This window comes from Miniopterus schreibersii, assembly GCF_964146895.1.
Source record: "Miniopterus schreibersii genome assembly, chromosome: 9".
NCBI classification, from domain to species: domain Eukaryota; kingdom Metazoa; phylum Chordata; class Mammalia; order Chiroptera; family Miniopteridae; genus Miniopterus; species Miniopterus schreibersii.
In genome coordinates, this window is record NC_138118.1 from 61,769,686 (window position 1) to 61,790,036 (window position 20,351).

Sequence of the window (20,351 nt, forward strand, 5' to 3'; positions counted from 1 at the left end):
TTCCAAAACATTTTTCTAGACTTAACACTAATTTGTAAAATATGAAGACTCTCCAATATATAAATCAATACCATTTAAAGTTTTGCTTATAATTCTAAATTTTAGCAAGACATCTCCTATATAATCTTTTCCTAGTCTTGTTTCAGAGAAAAGATACATATGTCACCAAAGCCAAAGTAATTTGGCAAATGTCCTTTTTTTAATCACCAAAAGGGAGATTACTAAAAATATATTAAATGACATAAGAACAAACTGTTATCTTTGTGATTAATAATAGTAACCTTCTTAGCCTTAGCAAAGAGAAGCAATTGCTCTTCTCATAAAATTAGCCCATTTCTGTCATTCCTTTACTTGGAATTATCATCATAAAAATCATTAAGACACATCTTATTATTTTGGACCATAGGTTTCTACCTGTAAAATGCCAACCATAAATCTTTGAATATGAGGTTTGCAAAATTTAAACATCCTTATTAAAGTGATCTTTATTTACTAACACTCATGTAAATAAAAGCACATCATTTTACAGTAATGGATAATTCTTGAAAATATGAACATTCATGTGATCAATTTATTGAAGTTAGTGAACTTCAATGATGCCGTATTTTTATGAAAATAATAAATTATGAAGATTTTCCTATATATTTCATAGTTATTGGTTGTCCTTCTGACCTCTCTTGGCAGGATATAAGGTTTGAATTGTCTAGATACTACCAATTATATGACATGGCTTTATTAGATGGACTTGTGCCTTATAACCAACAAGGAAATAAAAAATCATTTCTCATTGTTACAAAATGTCTCTATCTCCTGGATCCTAGGTCCATGTTCAACCACTGAGCCATGCCCAGCTGGGCGCTGATACTGTTCTAATACTTTCTGGATAATAGACTGTAGCCAAAGGCTAACAAAGAGGGTAGGAGTGCAAATTTTATTAAATTCCATGACAGCTATGGAACAAAAGGAAGAGAAAACCGGAATAACGAAATGATTCCACTTGGGTTCAAACTATAGCTCCTATAAAGTGAATTTTATCCTTTTAACAATCTATCAGTTCCCAAGGCAAATATACAGAGAGCAAAACCAAATCAATATTCTTGCCATTGTTGGCAATTAGTTTCTGATACACAGGGAGGTGATCATTTGCAATGCAACATTTAAAAAAAATCAAGTATTATTGCAGAGCAGTTTTTAGAAGGTAGTATTTGTGGAGTCACTGAGTGCTTACCTTACTGAATGATCTGGGAAGGCCTGACTCGTGAGGAACAACTGGTACAAAAGCCACTGGCAGGTTCAAGCAATGGAGTGTAATTGCTTTCTGCTTAGGTGATTTACCTTTGATTTGCTCTCCAGAAGTGACAAAATGTGACACTGAATAGCAAGCGATGTAAGTTGAGATAGGCAGAAGCCAGATCATGTTGGGCTTCATAAACGGTTTAGATTTCATGCTGCTTTCAGAAACCCCTGGTGGCATTTAAGGAATGAATTTATCTAAAGTTTAACAAGACCCCTCTGCTTTTTCCAGAAAAGACTGACAATGAAAAAATAGATAATGGGAGACCAGTTAGGTGATCGCTGCAGTAAATCCTAGTGAATGATGGCTCGTGGTCTAGACTAAGATAATAGTAAGTGGGAGTAGATAGGTTCTGGATATATCAGATAAGGTGTTTCTGGGTGCAAATAACCAAATGCCCAACCTAAGATATCTTACATAGGGAAATGTGTAGACTTATATTATAGGAAGCCAAGTGCTAGAGGAGGTTCACTGTCATCAAAGGATCATGTTCTTCCAGACTTCCTACTTACCTTTCCCTGAGACTGAAACGGTTGTTAGACGACTGCCACTAGCAATTGAGACTAGACGCTTCCTTATTCATACCCAGAGGGAGAGGCTCGCTTTATGTGGCTACCTCAAGAGTCAGAATTCCTGTTTGCCAAATGCCCCTAACCCATTGTTTACTGACCCCCCAGTTTCTTTTTGTTTTAATGTTTTTATTGATTTCAGAGACATGGAGAGGGAGAGAGAGACAGAAACATCAATGAGTCATTGATTGGCTGCCTCCTGCACATCCCCTGCTGGAGATCGAGCCTGAAACCCAGGCATGTGCCCTGACCGGGAATCTCGAACTGTGATCTCCTGGATCATAGGTCTGTGCTCAACACTGAGTCACACCAGCTGGGCTAACCCATACTCTTTTAAAGTCATCCATTCCTCATCCATTCACTTGTATGACAGATGGAGTTATGATTGGTTAAAGATCACTCAAAGCACACCCTAACTGGAAATGGAGTTGGCTTGTCTTGAGTCACATGACCTATGTTGAAAGAATGGATACCTGAGGGAAAAAATGAGTATTTGTTAGAAAATGGAGGGAATAAATGCTAAGTTAGACAAGCAGTGATATCAACTACATGAGATATGATTTGGAGGTGGAGTCGACAGGGTTTGGCAATGGAATGAATCCTGGGAGAAGAGAAGATTCAAGAGCAGTTCTTATAGTGTTGGCTTCAGTAATTAAGGTGGAGGTCCTTGGCCGGTGTGCTCAGTGGTTAGAGCATCAGCCCATGCACCGAAGGGTTGTGGGTTTGATTCCCAGTCAAGGGCATGTACCTGGGTTGCACGTTCAACTCCTGGCCTTGGTTGGGGTACTTGCTGGAGGCAACCAATCAATGTCTCTTACATTGTTGTTTCTCTCTCTCCGTGCTCCCCACAAAATCAACTGAAAAAATACCCACAGGAGAGGATTAAAAAGAAGGTGGAGGTATTTGCTGAGATGGAGAAGACTGGAGGAAAGATCAGGTTTGAGAATAATCAAGGCTTCTGTTTTCATCAAGTTAATTTTGATATACTCATTAGACACTGGAGAGGTGACAGAGTTATTAGGTACAGGAGTATGGGATTTCAAAGAGAGGCCAAGACTGAGAATAGAGAATGAAATAATATATATTTATATACATATGTTTTTTAAAAATATAAAGCAATTGAGACTAAAGAGAATTATGGACAAAGCAAGAATTGGACTCAAAGCAGAGTCTAAACTTGTGCCAAGATTCAGAGGTGAAGTACAACAGGAGCCATTAAGGTAGCTAGAAAACTTGAGTGCAACTCCCAGGCATCATGTGTGGGTAGACTGATAGTAGTACAAATTGTTTTAGCTCTCTGCCAAGAGTGGAAGATGTCACTCTTTCTACCTAAGTGTGAGGCAGAAAGGATATGAGTACCTTTAAAAAATGCAGGGTAGATCATGACATGCAATAAAAAGGCATTATTAATACACCATACAATCTTTTCAGAGTGGTTCATTATCATAGCCCTCTAAATTAAACATTTAGTGGGAACAGGATGAAAAGACATGGCATCTAGTGTGGCAACAATTCCAATCCAAGGCCCGATGAAAAACACTGAACATTATTACATCTACAATTTGAATTCAAAATTATCTCAAATGGAATCAATTATGGAAAATTACAAAGGAAAAAACCTGGATTCAAATCTATATCTGACACCTGTTAGCTATGCAACCCTTGGACCCTCACTTTCTAACTTATTTTCTCTGAGACTATTTTCTATTTGGTGAAATATTTATCACAGACAGTTCCTTCCTGCCTGCTTCACAGGGTCATTATGAATTCTAGATTCAAATCATTTAACCTCTCTGAGTCTCACTTAACATTAAAAATTCATAATAAGAAATTTTACTGTCACTATACAATAGATTCCTGGAAAATCATGAATAGTATGAGAAAATTAATTATTAGAGGCAAAAATCAAGACTTCTGAACGAAACCAAAATTAGATCAAAGCATTTATTTTCTGTGTTACAAAAGCAAAAATAAAGCCAAGCAAGAAATGAAATAAACATTTTTTAAGTGTCCCATCCTGGATTCTGTGTCCTAGAATTTAGTAAACAGTTCAACTTTAGGTTGCTTTAAGACTTCTTCTGGATACTATGAGGTCTCCATCTTATAGCCATGTTTCTCTAGTTCAGCTCTAAAATAAAACACAAAAATATAACATCACTAGACATTCTTTATGATAAACATGATTTTTAGAAATAATACAATAAACTAAAAAATGAGCTAAATCTAGGCACCAATTTAAAATACTACCAAATAACTTTATTTTAGTCCATAAAAAGAAATCTATATAGGAAAGAAATTGGGTGTGAAGCAACATAATGCTAATAAAATTTTAAATTCCCATTAGTAAACTTGTATTTCATATTCCTTAATTTTCTGATAAATCTATTTAAAAAATGGGCAAAGGATCTGAATAGACACTTCTCCAAAGAGGACATACAGATGGCTAAGAGACATATGAAAAAGATGCTCAACATCTCTAATCATCAGAGAGATGCACATTAAAACCACAATGAGATATCACTTCACATGTGTCAGAATGGCTCCATCAACAAATCAAACGACAAGTGCTGGGGAGGATGTGGAGAAAAAGGAACCCTCATGCACCGTGTTGGTGGGAATGTAGACTGGTGCAGCTACTGTGGATAAACAGCATGGAGTTTCCTAAAAAAGGAAAAATGGAACTACCTTTAGACCCAGTGATCCCACTTCTGGGTACATATCTGAAGAAACTCAAAACATTAATTCAAAAGAACTGCAGCATTATTTACAATAGCCAAGATCTAGAAACAGACCAAGTGCCCACCAGTAAATGAGCGGATAAAAAAGCTATGGTACATTTACACAACCGAATACTCAGCTGTAAAAAAGAGGGAAGTGTTACCTTTTGCGACAGTATGGATAGGCCTGGAAATTATTATGCTAAGTGAAATAAGTCAGAGAAAGACATGTATCATATGATCTCACCTATAATATGGAATTTAATCAACAAAATAATTTAACAAACAAAACAGGAACAGAAGCATAGATATACAGAATAGACTGACATCTGTCAGAGGGAAGAGGGGTTGGGGAGCTGGGTGAAAGATGGTGAAGGGATTAAACCATACATACATACATACATACATACATACATATGTGAATGAATGATTGACACACAGACCCATACAACAGTATGGTGATAACCAGAGGGAAAGGGGGTATGGGGAGGTAGAAGAGGGCAAAGGGGGGGATAGATGGAAACAGAAAGAGACTTGACTTTGGGGGGTGAGCACACAATGCAGTATGCAAATGTTTTATTGAGCTATAACTTGAAACCTGTAAGGTTTTAATAACCAATGTCACTCCAATAAAGTCAATAAAAAAAATTTCAAGAAGATAACAGAACACAGAAGAGTGACCAATAGAGTTGGAAGGCCTGAATATAAATATTGTAACATCAGAAAGGGGATGCACATAAAAAACAGGTAGGAGGATGTTCTCTGATGTGGCTCCGTTTTTAAAAGGATTGCACCAAAAAGAAATGCAGAAAGTGGCAAGAACTCATATAAATAGAATTAATTTAATCATAGAATGGACTGAGATCTGTAAAAAGAACAAAAAGGGCTTTGAGAGCTATATATGAATAAAGAAGAATAAGAAGAGATAAATCAAATACTTGGAATAGATGATGTAATATTAAGGGATTTTAGAGGAAAGGCAGGATTATTGTTCAATAGCTATTGTTCCTATCTTGTCCATAACACTGCAAATGAAAAATGTCATTAAGACAAAATTGAAAACTAAGACAGGTGAGATAACTCCATAGTGCATTAAAGTAGTTTAAAGTCTCAAGGCTCTGAATAATTACATCTCAGGGTACTGAAAGAAAGAAAAGATACAGTCAAAAATAAGAGTCAGCAATTTTGAGAAATCATGGAAATTGTAAAAGTACCAGAATAACAGTGAAAGGTAAATTGTAAAAGAGAAAGGAGATGGGTAAAATTGTTATTAATCTCCAGAATAATACTAAAATTGTCGTTAGTCTCCAAAATACTAAAAACACTTTAGAATGTAGGGTTTTGAGCCCATAAAAAATGCAGAGTAGAACAAAAGTTGTATCATGATTAAAAATGTATTTTAAATCTTTGCTATAAATTATCTCACTTCCTAGACTAGAAAAGTAGAGGACTGCAACAGAACTTCTGTATCTTGATTTGAGCAAAGTATGTGACAGTCTACTTGGATATCTTTACGGTGAAGACAGACACATATGGGTTGAATCAAAATAAAATCAGGAAGAAATGAACTGTCTTTACAACAAATGGTTCTAGTACAACTGGACATTCACATGCAAAAGGATGAAGCTAAGCCCTTACCTTCACAATATATACAAAAATTAAGTCAAAATGGATGAAGGCCTAAAGGTAAGAGCTAAAATTCTAAAACAAAACATAGGCATGAATTTTCATAACTCTATGTCAATAAATTATTTAAAAGTAGATCAACTGGACTTCACCAGAATTTAAAATTTTTGTGCAAAGAACGCTATGAAGAAGAACCACCTAACAGAATAGGAGAAAATGTTTGTAAATAATATGTCTGATAAGGACCCAGTACCCAGAATATATAAAGAACTTGTACAACTCAAACACAAAAAAACAACTCAACTTAACAATGGGCAAAGGACTTGAATAGATATTTCTCCAATATATACAAATGGTCAACAAATACAAGAGCTCGTTATTAGTCGTCAGGGAAATGTAAATTGAAACCACAATGAGATACCAATTCACACTCACTAGGATGGTTATAATTTTTAAATATGAAAATTAAGTTTGGGTGAAAATGTGAAGAGATTACTAACACACATTGCTGGTAGTAATGTAAAATTGTTCAGCTGCTGTGGAAAAGTCTGACAGTTCCTCAAAAAAGTTAAATGGAATTATGATATGACCTAGCAATTCTTCCTCTAAGATTATATCCAAAAAAAAACTCTTAAAAGAGGTATTCAAACAAAAACTTGTACATGAATGTTTATAGCAGCACTGTTTATAATAGTCATAAGCTGGAAACAACCCAAATGTCCCTCAACTGATAAATGGATAAACAAATTGTAGCATACCCATACAATGGAATATTATGCAGCCATAAAAATAAATGAAGTACTGATACATGCTAAAACCTGGATGAAACTTGAAAACATGCTAAGTGAAAGAAGCTAGACACACAAGATCACTTATTATATGACTGGTTTATATAAAATATCTAGAACAGGCAAATCCAGGCAGAAAGCAAATTAATAGTTGCCAGGGGTTGGGGAAAAAGACAAATGCAGACTGACTGCTTAATTGGTATGGTGTTCCCTTTTGGGGTGCTGAAAATATTTTGGAATTAAAGAGATGATAGTTGCACAACCCTGTGAATATACACAATGCCACTAAATTGTACACTTTAAAATGGCTAATTTTATATTATATGAATTTTACTTCAATTGATCCATCAATCAATCATATTAGGTAGATTTGTACATGAATGTGAAAAAGTACACTCCCATCACCCCAATCTCCATTCTAGGTTGACAATCATCAATCTATTGGGTCCTAGCACTCTACAATTCTAATTTTTGCTGAGTTACTAAATACTGGCAGAAAATTAACTGCAACAGAATTAAACTTACAAGGATAAAGAATAGCAAATATGCTTCTATTTAGCTATTTTTGTAAAGAGCCTAGAAAGAACAAAAGTTCTAGGCAATTACACAAAGTATTCATGTTTAGAGACATAGGAGATGAAGGTAATATATCTTACTTTTCATAATCAAAAAGCAAATTTCAAAGATTAATTATCTTTTAAGAGCTTATTATCATATATAGATGACAGTCTGTGCTTACAATTAATACTAAGTTATACAAAAATCTGGCTTAAAGCTTACCGTAACTGATTGGAGAAGTCATCCTCTACATTGTCATCATCCCAATTATCCTCCCAGACATGTGCATCTTCATCTTCATCTAAACCAGTCCAGTCTGAAAACAGAAACAGACAGCATCTAAATAGTTCTCATATATTATTTCCATAAATACAAAAACTTCAGAAATTTTGCCACTGAAGACTCTAACAAGTCAAAACATCTAATACCAAATATATGAGAAATGGTAATCTTCCTCTTTAAATTTCAATTTATGCCATCACATATGTTCTCTCAATTCTTGAATTTGCAGATAATCTAAACCAGAAGTTAATATAAAAATTATATTTTTGCCATGAAAATTTATTATAAATTCAGGAGAATATTTACTTTCCTGATTTTTCCTTGGGCTAATTTTTATACAGTCTATTTCACAATCTTTCAAAACACAGCACTAACACTAAGGCTACTTCAGTAATAGGAAGATACCAGTCTGAAATTCAAAATTGCTAAACATAAAAAAGGTAACTCATATACAGATAATAAAAAGTAGGCCAAATATTTTCTTAAAATTGATTGTAAAATTGTTTTAGAGGAGAATGTCTTTATTCTTTAAGACATGCACACTAAAATATTTAAGAGTAAAGTGTTATTTTGTCAACAGTTTACTTACAAATGGTTCTCTCTCTATATAATTTTGATATACATGATATACATGATAGAAATAAAGTAAACATGACAAAACATTAATTGATGAAACTTAATGTGTTTGTTGCCCTCTTTTTAAAATTAAGGTATAATTAACATGTAACATTATATTAGTCTTAGGTGCACAACAGAATGATTTGATATTTGTGTATATTGAAAAATGATCACCATGGTAAGTCTAGCTAACATCATCGTTATACAGTTACATTTTTTTCTTGTGATGAGGACTTTAAAGATCTACTCTCTTAGCAACTTTCAATTATGCAATACAGCATTATTAACTATAGTCACCATGCTGTATATTATATCCTCTGACATTTTATAACTGGAATTTGTACCTTCTGATCCCTTCACCCATTTTACCCCTGCACTCCCCAGCTCCCACTTGCCCTCTGCTTTAAATTTTTCTACAGGGGCCCAGCTGGGCGTGGCTCAGCGGTTGAGCATCGACCTAGGATCCAGGAGATCAGGGTTCGATTCCCAGTCAGGGCACATGCCCGGGTTGCGGGCTGCAGCCGATCAATGACTCTCTCATCATTGATGTTTCTATCTCTCTCTCCTTCTCCTTTCCTCTCTCTGAAGTCAATAAAGATATATTTAAAAATAATAATAAAATAAAAATAAATTTTTCTACAGGGTTGTTTCAAAATTAAAATGTCAGAAAAATAGTTTTTGAGATTAGATCCCCTCTTTTGTGTATATCTCTATCACAGCACTTAAATACTATACAATCATATTATCAGTTTATATGTCTATGTTCATTACTATTGTCTGAGCTCAAGAGTAACAACTGTTATTTTATCTTTGTATTCTTAAACTCAAACAGTGCCTAGCATATGGACAACAAATAGTTGTGAAACACACAATAGAATTCTAAATCAGACCTTGTAAATTTTTGTTTGATCTCCTCCCCTTCATAATCAGTAATTATGAGTTACATACCCTCTTAAGTCTGTCCTAGTCATTAGCTTTATCTTAGTAGATAAGTATTAGAAACATGGCTAAGAACATTTAAACCTGAAAACTAAATAACAAAAGGTATGAGTTTGGTTTTTCTTATAATGCACATTTAGATTTAAGGGTATTCATCAATGACATATGAGTATTTTATTCGTTACATTATGTATCAACTAAATTTTTTAAATGCAATATATGTCTTCATTATGATTTAAGAATAGAAGTAAGTACCTCCATTTATCTGGTCCCCCAAAGCAGAATCCTGGGAGGCATCTTAGTTACCCTTTCTCCTTCAACCATCACAATCATTAACTATGTCCTTTCCAATTCCTGACTATCTCCAGAGTTTAATCTGCCCCTCCCTATTCTTACTGCCACTATGTTAACTGAGGAGTAATTTTTCCCTCCATGGACTATTACTGTCCTCTTTGTGTCCTCTCCTCTCCAATCTTACACAGTATATACCCATCCTACACGGATGCCTAAAACAACCACTGCCATTCCTGTGGCTACTATTCTAAACCTTCAGGTAGGAACCACATTTTATTAAATTTGCAACTCTAATGCCCACAGCTGGGTGCTGGGCACATAGTAGAAACTTAAAAAAATGTTGTAGTTCCATTTAGAAACTATTATTTCTCAAATTTCCTCCCTGAGTGGTTAATTTGAAGAAAACAAGCTAGTGATGGTTTCACTTGGTTTAGAAAAGCCAAGAGTATGTATTTCAAGATAGAAGATATCAACAATATCATGCATTATGAATGGGCTATGTAAAATTCTCAAATATATTTAAGACTGCTTTTGAGAAATGTGATCACCTCATTCAATTCTCCCCTAAAAGAGACCATGTGGGAACTATCTTTAAGACTACAGTGCCTAAAAAGATGAAAAAGTTTCCCTTAGGCAATTTGTTTCAGGTTGCTAAGAAGCAACAACACACAGTCAAATGTATGCCCAACTTTAATCACTGTATAAGGCAGTGAATGTATATTCATTAGTAAACACTCACAATAATAAAAAATAAATTTTTACCTGCATAAATTTTTTTATGTCTTCTAGTAATATTATTCTCAAAGAGGGAATGTTGCAATTACCTAAATTGAAATCCTATACTATTCTCCTAGGTCCTAATAGTAATACTGAATAACAGTAAGTACTAATTACATCTCAAAATTAAGTTGACTGGGCTAAATATATCCTTATATTTTCTCCTTTCTTGTAGAAGTACCTTAAGGCTCAAACTGAAAATTTTTATTCTGTTGTGAAACTAACTATATTTTTAATGAAGAGTAGATTAGTATGTTAAAAAGAAAATCATATTCAGCTCAGTCTACCAGAAGAATGATCAGACAGCTACTGTAAACCAATTTAATAGACATAGCTACTCCCAAAGCTAAAGAAAAATTGAAAGAATAACATTTCTGCACTTTCACAGTCTAGAAAAGTTTCGTAATTAAGCGAAGAGTTAATCATTAGGTATAGGGACAAAATAGTACTGTTACTCTCAGAGTGCCATTGCAATCAATAATAAACTGTATACTATGTACATTATAATATTATACATAAACTTTCTTTTTTTATTCTTCTAAAAACAGAGAAATCTCAGTAGGAAAGGAATGATTATAGGGTAAAAATAAATAGGGCAGAAACTGCAGTATTAAGTATACAAGAGAGGGACATTAAGAAAAGGAAGTAGGGGGTGCAGCCTAAGATCAAATTTTAAATTTCAAAGGAGCCTCATTTCAAACAGTAGCTATATTTCTCTGTAATACTGTATCACCAAAAATCAACTAAATAATGTAAAAACTTAATAAAGCACTTCAAATAATCCCAATGTATCTTTTATAGAAATTTATATTCCTATATGCTGAATTTGTAATGAAACAACTAAATCCATTATCCCTTTTACAGCAAGGAACAATAACTATGATACTATTCCTCCACATTCCCACCAGTTACTATAATCTCTCTGGAGCTACCTAATAGTATTAATGGACAATTTAGGATTTTTGTTCCTTATTTTGTTTTAATGACATTAAGGCCTTCAGTATAAAAAATTCACATAAAACTATTTCACTAAACTGCAATGGAGCAAGGTTTGGCTTTATACTTCAAGTTTTTATAAAATGGTTAAGACTGAGGACTGTATAAAATTACAGAATTTTGGAGACAGAAAACACCTTAGAGATCAGTGTACATTATACTCCTCTTTGAAAACCACCACCATTACCACTACCAAAAAATAGAGAAAATGAAGACTGTCTTACAAGAAAATATTTATTAATTTTTTCTACCATTATTTCATGACCTCAAATCCTAGGCTCTAAATATATTTGGGATAAGTCTATAAATAGAAATTGTCAAATTAAATATTCGTTTTACTGATATTTTAAGGAGTCTTTATAAAGCTAAGAGAGGTTAATGTTCCACAAAATAATCTGAATTCATTAAGACTAGATAATACGTTCTTGAGTAAAGGGGGTAACATATCTCAAGTCACAACTGAGTTGTGCTAAGGGTTCAAGACACCAAGCCTCAGATCAGCTTGAACAACTTCTAACCAGCTTCCTAAATTGTTAACTACATGGTTTCCATCTGCACTGGTCCCTAAAAAGGAAATGATAATGTGTCAAAAGATTCAAGTAAGAAATATAAAATAACAGGAATATTTTTTTTCAAATATCTCTGCTAACCTTGTAAACCTACCCTTTCCAGAACAGTAAAGATACTAGCCCCCAGGAACTTTTAATTTAATTATGATTTGATTCAAAGCATTGATTTTAATATTATTATTTGATGTCATTCAAATGTCTTCAAGCTAGCTTTAATTCTTTTAACTTTGAAAAACTAAAAAAACCATACTTGTTAATTTGTACCCAACTGCTTCAGAGAGGTAGAAACATAATGTAATCTGTAACTTTTTTGTAGGAGCCCCAATCCTGAATTCTAAAAAGGCTAGAAAAAGTCAAAATTCTTAACATGATACAGAGATACTAGTTTGAACAGTCCAAGAAAAAAAAAACTGCCTCATCAAACGGGGAAAAACAGTATTGTGAGCAAGATTTTAGGTACAACACACACCCCAAAAAAGACTCAACAATAGCTCTCTATTTCTTTGGTATCATTCATTACACTGTACTTCATAATTATGACATTTTTGAGTATACAAAGATACAAAAATGGAAAAGCTGGTTAAATTCTTCATTAATCATCACATAAATCTGAATATACTCTTTAACTTTACTGTCTTATCCTAGGAGTAAGAAGCACTGAAGCCCCTATATCATGCTATTCTTCCAATCGCCAGAGATGAAGAATCCAAGACAACAATTAATTGTTTGAATTACAACTTAAATATTTTAAATTATTTAATAAGAGTACCATTAAGAAACTTAGTGTTCACAGTGACAAATCAGAATCTATAATATATTTTGGGTAGAAACTTTAAAGATTTTCTTTATTAACTAGAAATGTATTAAACTATATTATGAAAAAAATTTAAATGATAGGGTATCATAGCCCCAAATATTATTTCCAACACTTACAAATTCTCCATACTGTACATATGTTACAATATATGTGAATTATAATGTATGTAAACTCTAAGTGAACATGTAACATAAACAAACTGTGACTGTTGTAATCTCTAGGATTTAGCTGACATCTCTTGCAATATATCTGACTGAATTGTGTTTTAACATAATACTGATAACCGTGCAATTTCATTTAATCACTCACGTTTTAAAGCTTTAAACCCAGAAATACCTTTTTTTAAAAGGTCAAAATAATAAAATCAAACAAGGATACCTGATTTGTATCTAATGGCTTCCCTTCAATATGTGGATGACTTAAAAAGTATACATGTTCTCTTCAACACTAAATGCATGGCCTGGATTGTGATTAATCGTTTAAATAATGACATCTGTGCTGACTTCAGTGTGCAGGCCTCCAGATGTGTACTGGTAAAAAAATTACCATATTTTAAGAAGTCGGAATTAGAAATAACCAATAACAGATGCCTAATACATAAGTTTCTAGCAATTCTAAATTATTTAGGGCTTTGCCCCCAAATATGACTCTGTTCACATTTGCCAGTGAGAATTACATCTGTGACTAGCTTTAAATTTCAAAAATATGAGCTACCAAAGACCCCATATACTTTATCTAAGTATCACCTTGACATTAAAGTATGAAAAAGAATTTTCTCTCAATGTTTATAAAATTACCTACTCTTCCCCTGCCCCTTAAAACATACATTCCAAAATTTCCTAAAAGTATGAAGGATACCACTTTGGAGAAAAGTAAGGATGAAATTCAATTTATACCAAATAGGGCAGCAAATGTTCTGGTCTATACGGGTTTTCAGGAGCATCACATTCTCACTCCTTCCTGAATAGTAAAGCTACTATGAATATAAACAAACTAATCTCCAGCAAAGTTTCTTCAAATAAAAAATGTGCCTGTATATGCAGAACGTTATACAAAGAAAAATATAAGAGAGATAGATGAAGGTTCAAAAAAGTTCTAAATTGTATACTCACCATCATGGGTGAGTGTAAAAGAGAAAAGCAACAGTTGTAAACAGCATCATTATGCTCACGAATATGATAATGAAGCCACACACAATCTAGTCATTCTGAGATAAATTTACTTGTGTTCTTGGCTTAAGCTGTATAAAACAGATTAACCCTTTGCGATCGTATTAAATTTGGACATGGGTGTCGTACTGGTCCGAATTAATTTCCATTGAAAGAGCAGTGATACATAACATGCAAGATTATGAGGGATAAACAAGAGAAATTATGAACTGATACATGAATGAATAGAGTTAAGATTCGTATGGTTCCTTGCTGTGGTGGCTGAGAGCAGACATATGACCGGAACGGTAAAAAAGCTTTGGTGGCTGAGAGTAAACAAATGACCGCAAAGGGTTAAAACTTTAAAAAAAAAATTTCATTTTCTGTAGGTTATCGTGACACAAAAATATCTATATCCTAGAGATCTAATGTCTATATTCAGTGGCTACGAAATCAGTAGCTAGCATAGCACCATTATATTACTATATTTTCTTCAACAAAGACCAAAAATGTCAATAAGGAACTTCAGAGCAACAACTTACAGCAAGTAAATGATACTGGTACCAGACTACTGGTGAGCTTTTAGTTATTTGTTGCCAGGAGTCTGAAAAGAGGTTCAAAATAACTTACATAACCATTCATAATTTGTCTTACATTTTAAAAAAAGAAAAGCCAATTCTTTTCATCAATAATTTTTTAAAATATGTATCTGGCAGAATCATTCCACTACAAAGTCATGTTGACTTTGGTTCTCTTTGTTAATCAGTGGTTTTAATTCTCTCTTATAAAATTCTCCAAAGGATTACTACTCTTACCTTTACCAATCCCTCATGCCATATACTCATCAATTCTCTTATTTTGATGCTCCATACTACTGAGTCAAGGGTATCCAATGTGAACTCCACCATCTGTCATACATTAGACATGCCAAGTGCAAAATCACAACCTCTGATTTCTTCTTATTCTCAACACTCCATTATCAAACTAGTTGTCAAAGATCCCTTGTTATTCTTCCATCATTCTCCTCATTTCTTTCCTAATAATAACCTTTTTCAGGCCCATAGTCCTCACCTAAGCTATTTCAACAATTTGCTAATTAGCTTCCTTGACTCTGTCTTTCTATTCTTTCAAATTAATTCTGCTGGGTTAATCTTTCTAAAGGAAAACTCAAACATAAAATTTTGTAAATCCACATCCCACCTACCTAAGGATAAAGTCCAAACTGGTCATTTGCCTTAAAGACTTCCATGATTAGGCCCCAAACTACCTGCTTTGCAACCACTATTTCACAGCCAAATTTTACACATTGATTTTCCACCTCTAAGCATCTACTCCTTTGTCTTTCTTTTGGAAACCCCTTTCCTATATTTCTATCTTTTGAAAACTCTATTCAAATATTGCTATCTCACATTGTACACAACTGGAAGTAATTCCCCTTCTTTTCAACTGCTGTGGCACTGTATCAATTGATTAAACACCCTCCCCCGCAACCCTCCAGCAGCAGCAATTGAAAGGAAACCCACTGACTGAGAATCCATCAGTCTATACTGATATAAATAAGCAAATAAACAAACTGAACGTTTGATGATGAGTGGAATACTGTATTTACAAAATACCAGATAATTATGAAGGGAAAATGAGTAATCTAACAATGGGAAACTCTCTCAGATACTACCTTAATAAAGCAATCAAAATGAACATAATCAGTAATGGAACAAATTAAAATCATGTTCTCCCTGACAGGATGCAATAAGAACACAGCATCATCACTATGATATTCCTGCCAACCTGTAGAACCTAAATCTAATCATGTGGACACATGAGACAAATCAAAGTTAAGGTACATTCTATAGAATAACTAGCCTATAATCTTAAAAAATGTCAAAATCACGAAAATCAAAGACAAACTGAGAACTGCTTTAGACTGAAGAAGACTAGAGAGACATGTCAACTGAATGTAGTAATCCATGATTCTGAATCAAGACATTTTTGAAACAAATGGAAAAACCTAAGAAAGATCTGTGGATGATAGTAATGTATCAGTGTATTAATTTCCAATTTTGAAGTTTGTACTGTGATTATGACATGTAGGAAATTCATATTAAAATATTCAAGGGTAATGGGCATCAGGTTGGCAACTTACTCTTAAATGATTCAGGAGGAAAAAGGTTGCTTGTACTTTCAGTTACTCTAAGTTTGCAATTATTTCAAAGTAAAAAATTATATTAAAAAATATAAATGCACCTACTAATTTGATCTGGCAAATTCTTCTCTAAGAGTTTATCTGATAGATAAGTACGAAAGCTAAGTAGATTACTTAGCATGCATACAAGGGACTAGTAATGCACAACTACTAAAAAGAATGAGGTAGACTTTTATATTAATGTGTAAACAGGTGTCTAAGAAATAAAATATAAAAAGCAAGTAGAAAAATAGTATATATAACATAGTCCTCTATGTGTATTTAAAAAATACAAACATACTCAAAATTATATATATATGTATATATAAATTCTGGACACTTAGTTTTGTAACGTATCAGAGCAATTTTTATTAGTAAATATTGATTGGTTTCACATCATAGCCTAATCCTGTATCCAGCAAAATCTAATTCAAATTTACATGAAAGAAAAAAGCCTGAATTATAAACCAAAGAAGAAACATACAGAAACCTGAACAAAACAAAGTAATTTCAAATGTTGTTTCTCATTCTAAATGGAAGATTTCCTGAAGTAGGTTCTAGACATTCAATCCCGAACACAACAAATATTCTGTAAGGTGACCAATAAATGATGAATTACTTAATGCTAATAAACCAGTCTGTTGTGGAGGCCTTTATCTTCTCATAAAAAAATTATTCACTCTTCCTTTTAGCTCTAATGAGATTTTTTTTACTATGTTCACTACACACATTTTGAACAAATTGCTGCTTATAACATAAACTTAGAACAAGAACAAACTACATATTCTGCAAAAGCTGGTAAAACGAAAGTTGCTGAGAAAAGTCATGTGTATCATCAGGTACACAGTTATCTCTAAATCCTTTTAAAGCAGTCATTTCTCAGCTACTTATTTTAAATATGGATTCATTCATTTAACAAGCATTTATTGACCACCTACAAAGTACCAGGCACTTTGCTAAATGTTAAGAATAAAACTTGGGTTGGGGACTAACCACTTAATGGCAAGCTTTTTAAATCTCTGAGCCTCAGTTTTCTTAGGATTGTGATAATTAGACTATGTAATGTAAATAAAGTGCCTAACATTGTACCTTGTATATTATCAACAACGAGTAAATGCTATTTTAAAATATGAAGCTTAAGAACTGGATCCTACCCTCAATAAGCAAGTTTACTACTGCATAGTTCAAAATTGGAGGATTATGAACCAACATGAAAGTGAGGTAACAAAACTTGTCTGACATAAATCTGCTATCAAAACAGAAAACAACAATGCTCACAATATATAATGAATCCCAGAACTTAAATATGCTTGGGTTACTTTATGTGTTTGTATAGTATGCACACTCATGTCTTTCTTCTTCCATTAAAAAAAAAAAAGGGGGTGCACTATAAATACAAAGAACAAATGTTCCAGCTGTGTGGTTTTATGATTTAATAGAATCATGATGGGTACAACTTCAGACAATTTTAGTGACGCAATAATTGCTTAATGCAACAAATTTGTACACCATTAACCACAATTCTTTCTACCACCTTCAGAAAGATTGCCCAGTAGTAACCTCCTTTTTTTATGAGACAAATATTTATCCTACGTATAACATTTAGCCAATAAAGCAAATAATTCTGAAAAATCTAAATAGGCACAACGATTTAACAAATCTAACCAGATCTAAAAAAGAAACAGCTTAAGAGATTAAGAACCCTGGTGTCAGTTGGACCAGCTGTCCAATTCTAGCCAGTTCTGCGACCCTGGGAAGTTTCTTAACTGTTCCAAGCTTCAGTTTATCCATAGGAATACCGTACCCACTTGCTAGATTTGTGAAAATGCATTAGTTCCTCTTGGTAACTATGAAGCTAGTAAAAATATAAAATTCTGGGGTCTTAAAAAATCCTTAAGCTTATGTTAGTTCAAAGTTAAGCAATCAAAAGTGAGTGAGGAACAAGAGTCAAACAACGTGTATTAAGCACCAACACCTGACTCTCCCATCCTACTTCACAGGCGTCAGCTGTAAAGCCCTAAAAGTAAGCAGCACTGGCCTAACCAGAAACAATAATTCTGGAAGCTTTAAAGGGAAAGGAAGGCTGCGAAACCAAAGAAAATAAAGGGGAAAGAGGTTATGCAGTCACGAACGAGGTAACCCAGCTGAAGAGTGAAAGGACCAACCATCCCGGACACCCGAGGAGGGGCCCAGGGTCACCCAGGCTCCTCCCAATGAGGAAGCAGAAGACGTTCAGCCTCCGGGGTGAGATCCACCGCGACACTCCGAGCCCGAAGCCGGATAGAAGGAGGGTCGCCCTGGTCGAGGGTCCAGAGCCCGCCGCGGGGTCCACACTCCCCGCAGGCGCCGCTGGGCCCGGCCCCTGCTGCCGGGCTCCTCCAACCCGAGGCCTGAGTCACCGTCCACGCGGCCCGGAGGCCGAGCCCAGCCGCTTACCTTCCGCAGGGAACTCCTCGAACTCGTCGTCCTCCTCCAGGAGACCCAAGTCTACCGGCTGCTTTTTCTCTGACATCGCGACCCTCCGCCTCCAAATTCTCTCAGGCCAGCAGGAAAGTTGATGCCACTCTCCCTCAACACAACCGCCACCACCGCGGCCGCCTCCGAGGGCGCTGTACCATAGAGACGCGGGAGAAGAGCAGCGCGAGCGGCGCGAGGGATGCTGGGATACTGGAGGTCCGCCCCGAGCTTCCTGCGGGTTTAGCAGTCGTTCAGAGTTAGAAAGGTTGGTTATGTTGTGCCTCTGCGGTGTAAAGTCTCGGAATTGACAAAATGGATATCAGAGTAGGTTTCTTTGACCGGAAAAGACTCATAATGTGTAGAAAAAAATAAAACCAGAGGAATCAGGTGCCCGCCAGGATTCATGAATGGCCTGATAAATGCCAGGCCCTTAGCATACATTATTAGCTCCATCCTTACCCCAGTTCCCTAAGCATGGTATTAAATAGATGCACATCACAAAAAATTCAGATTTAGAAATAGCCAAAGTCACTCAGGTAGTGCTAGACAATATAAATGCAGATTTGTTCCCCTGACTTTATTGTCCAAACTTTTCCAATCAGTGTTCCTCCGTCTTATAGTTTTACTGTGACGAATGCCCTATTAAACAGAGTGTGTGGGTAATTGCAGGTTATTATAAAATACTGCTACGGCCCTGGCCAGTTTGGCCCTTGGACTGAAGGGCTCTGGGCTCGATTCTGGCGGAGGACATGGACCTCAGTTGCAGGGCGCATGTGGGAGGTAACCCATCAATGTGTCTCTCTCACATCTTGTTTCTCTCTCGCTCTCTCTTCCTCTCTCTGAAAAGCAATGGAAGAAATATCCTCGGGTGGGGATTAAAAAAAGAAGAAGAAAGAAAAGAAATGCTGCGTAAAACTCGATATAGGTAATATTTTATGATGTTCAAAATATATCATTTTGGATTTTTTAAATAATATTCGGAATGTAGTTGTGAACTATATAAAAGTATACATCATATGTATATGTAATATTATAGTTGAATATTGTGTAATATAATTAAATGTAAATTGATAATTGTAAATTTTGTTACATGTGTTTGTTTGTATGTTTAAATACCATTCCTTCAACAATAGTTTATACCATGTACCACTGTGGGGAAAGTCAAACATGTAAACAAGGTCCTGTCAAGGAGCTCATAGTCCACGAAGAGACATGTAAACAGATTGATCACAATGACACAATCATACATTTGAATCTCTATTTTGAAATAATATTATCTAAGAAGTGAACAGAGTGTATGAGTATACAGAGAATGGAACAACTGAATAGAGCACACATTTGGACTAGAATTTGGAAACCTACAATTAGATGTAACTTTTTAAAAAATAAGATGACCCTTTATAATACTACCTTGATTTGATTACTGAAAACATTAGCAGTCTTCATATTAAGTTCTAAGTATATGTAATTTGGTATGTTACATAAATAAGTACCAAAGTAATGAAAGAAAAGAAAATATGAGGAAAATCTAAAATTGGAAGTGAATGTAGACACTAGAAATGTGGAAAGTATGAAGTATATTTCTTCACATTAAAGTCCATTTGTATGGCAAGCATTTGCTAATCTTGATGCGCTCTCTTAGAGTTTCATACTCTATCATGCCTTCTATTATACATATTACATATACCACTGGGAACCACACACCAAATTGAAGTTTGGG

The 20,351-nt window shown here is 34.6% G+C and overlaps 1 protein-coding gene across 1 annotated transcript; it reads right to left on the reverse strand.

Annotated features, from left to right (window-relative positions):
* Nucleotides 1–3,793: 3,793 nt before the first annotated feature.
* Nucleotides 3,794–18,697, reverse strand: SEM1 (SEM1 26S proteasome subunit). Its single transcript, XM_081147332.1, has 3 exons — nucleotides 18,611–18,697; nucleotides 7,775–7,868; nucleotides 3,794–3,991 (listed from the first exon to the last, which is right to left on the reverse strand). Exons 1-3 carry the CDS (start codon nucleotides 18,684–18,686, stop codon nucleotides 3,949–3,951), a joined length of 213 nt encoding a protein of 70 aa, XP_081003458.1. The 5' UTR covers nucleotides 18,687–18,697; the 3' UTR covers nucleotides 3,794–3,948.
* Nucleotides 18,698–20,351: the final 1,654 nt, after the last annotated feature.

Excerpts from the sequence above, each read along its gene's own strand:
- SEM1 (XM_081147332.1), bottom strand. The coding sequence starts at position 18,686 with ATGTCAGAGAAAAAGCAGCCGGTAGACTTGGGTCTCCTGGAGGAGGAC. Across the intron at positions 7,869-18,610 it reads CGAGGAGTTCCCTGCGGAAG|ACTGGACTGGTTTAGATGAA; the intron begins GTAAGCGGCTGG and ends TTCTGTTTTCAG. Across the intron at positions 3,992-7,774 it reads GACTTCTCCAATCAGTTACG|AGCTGAACTAGAGAAACATG; the intron begins GTAAGCTTTAAG and ends GTTTTATTTTAG.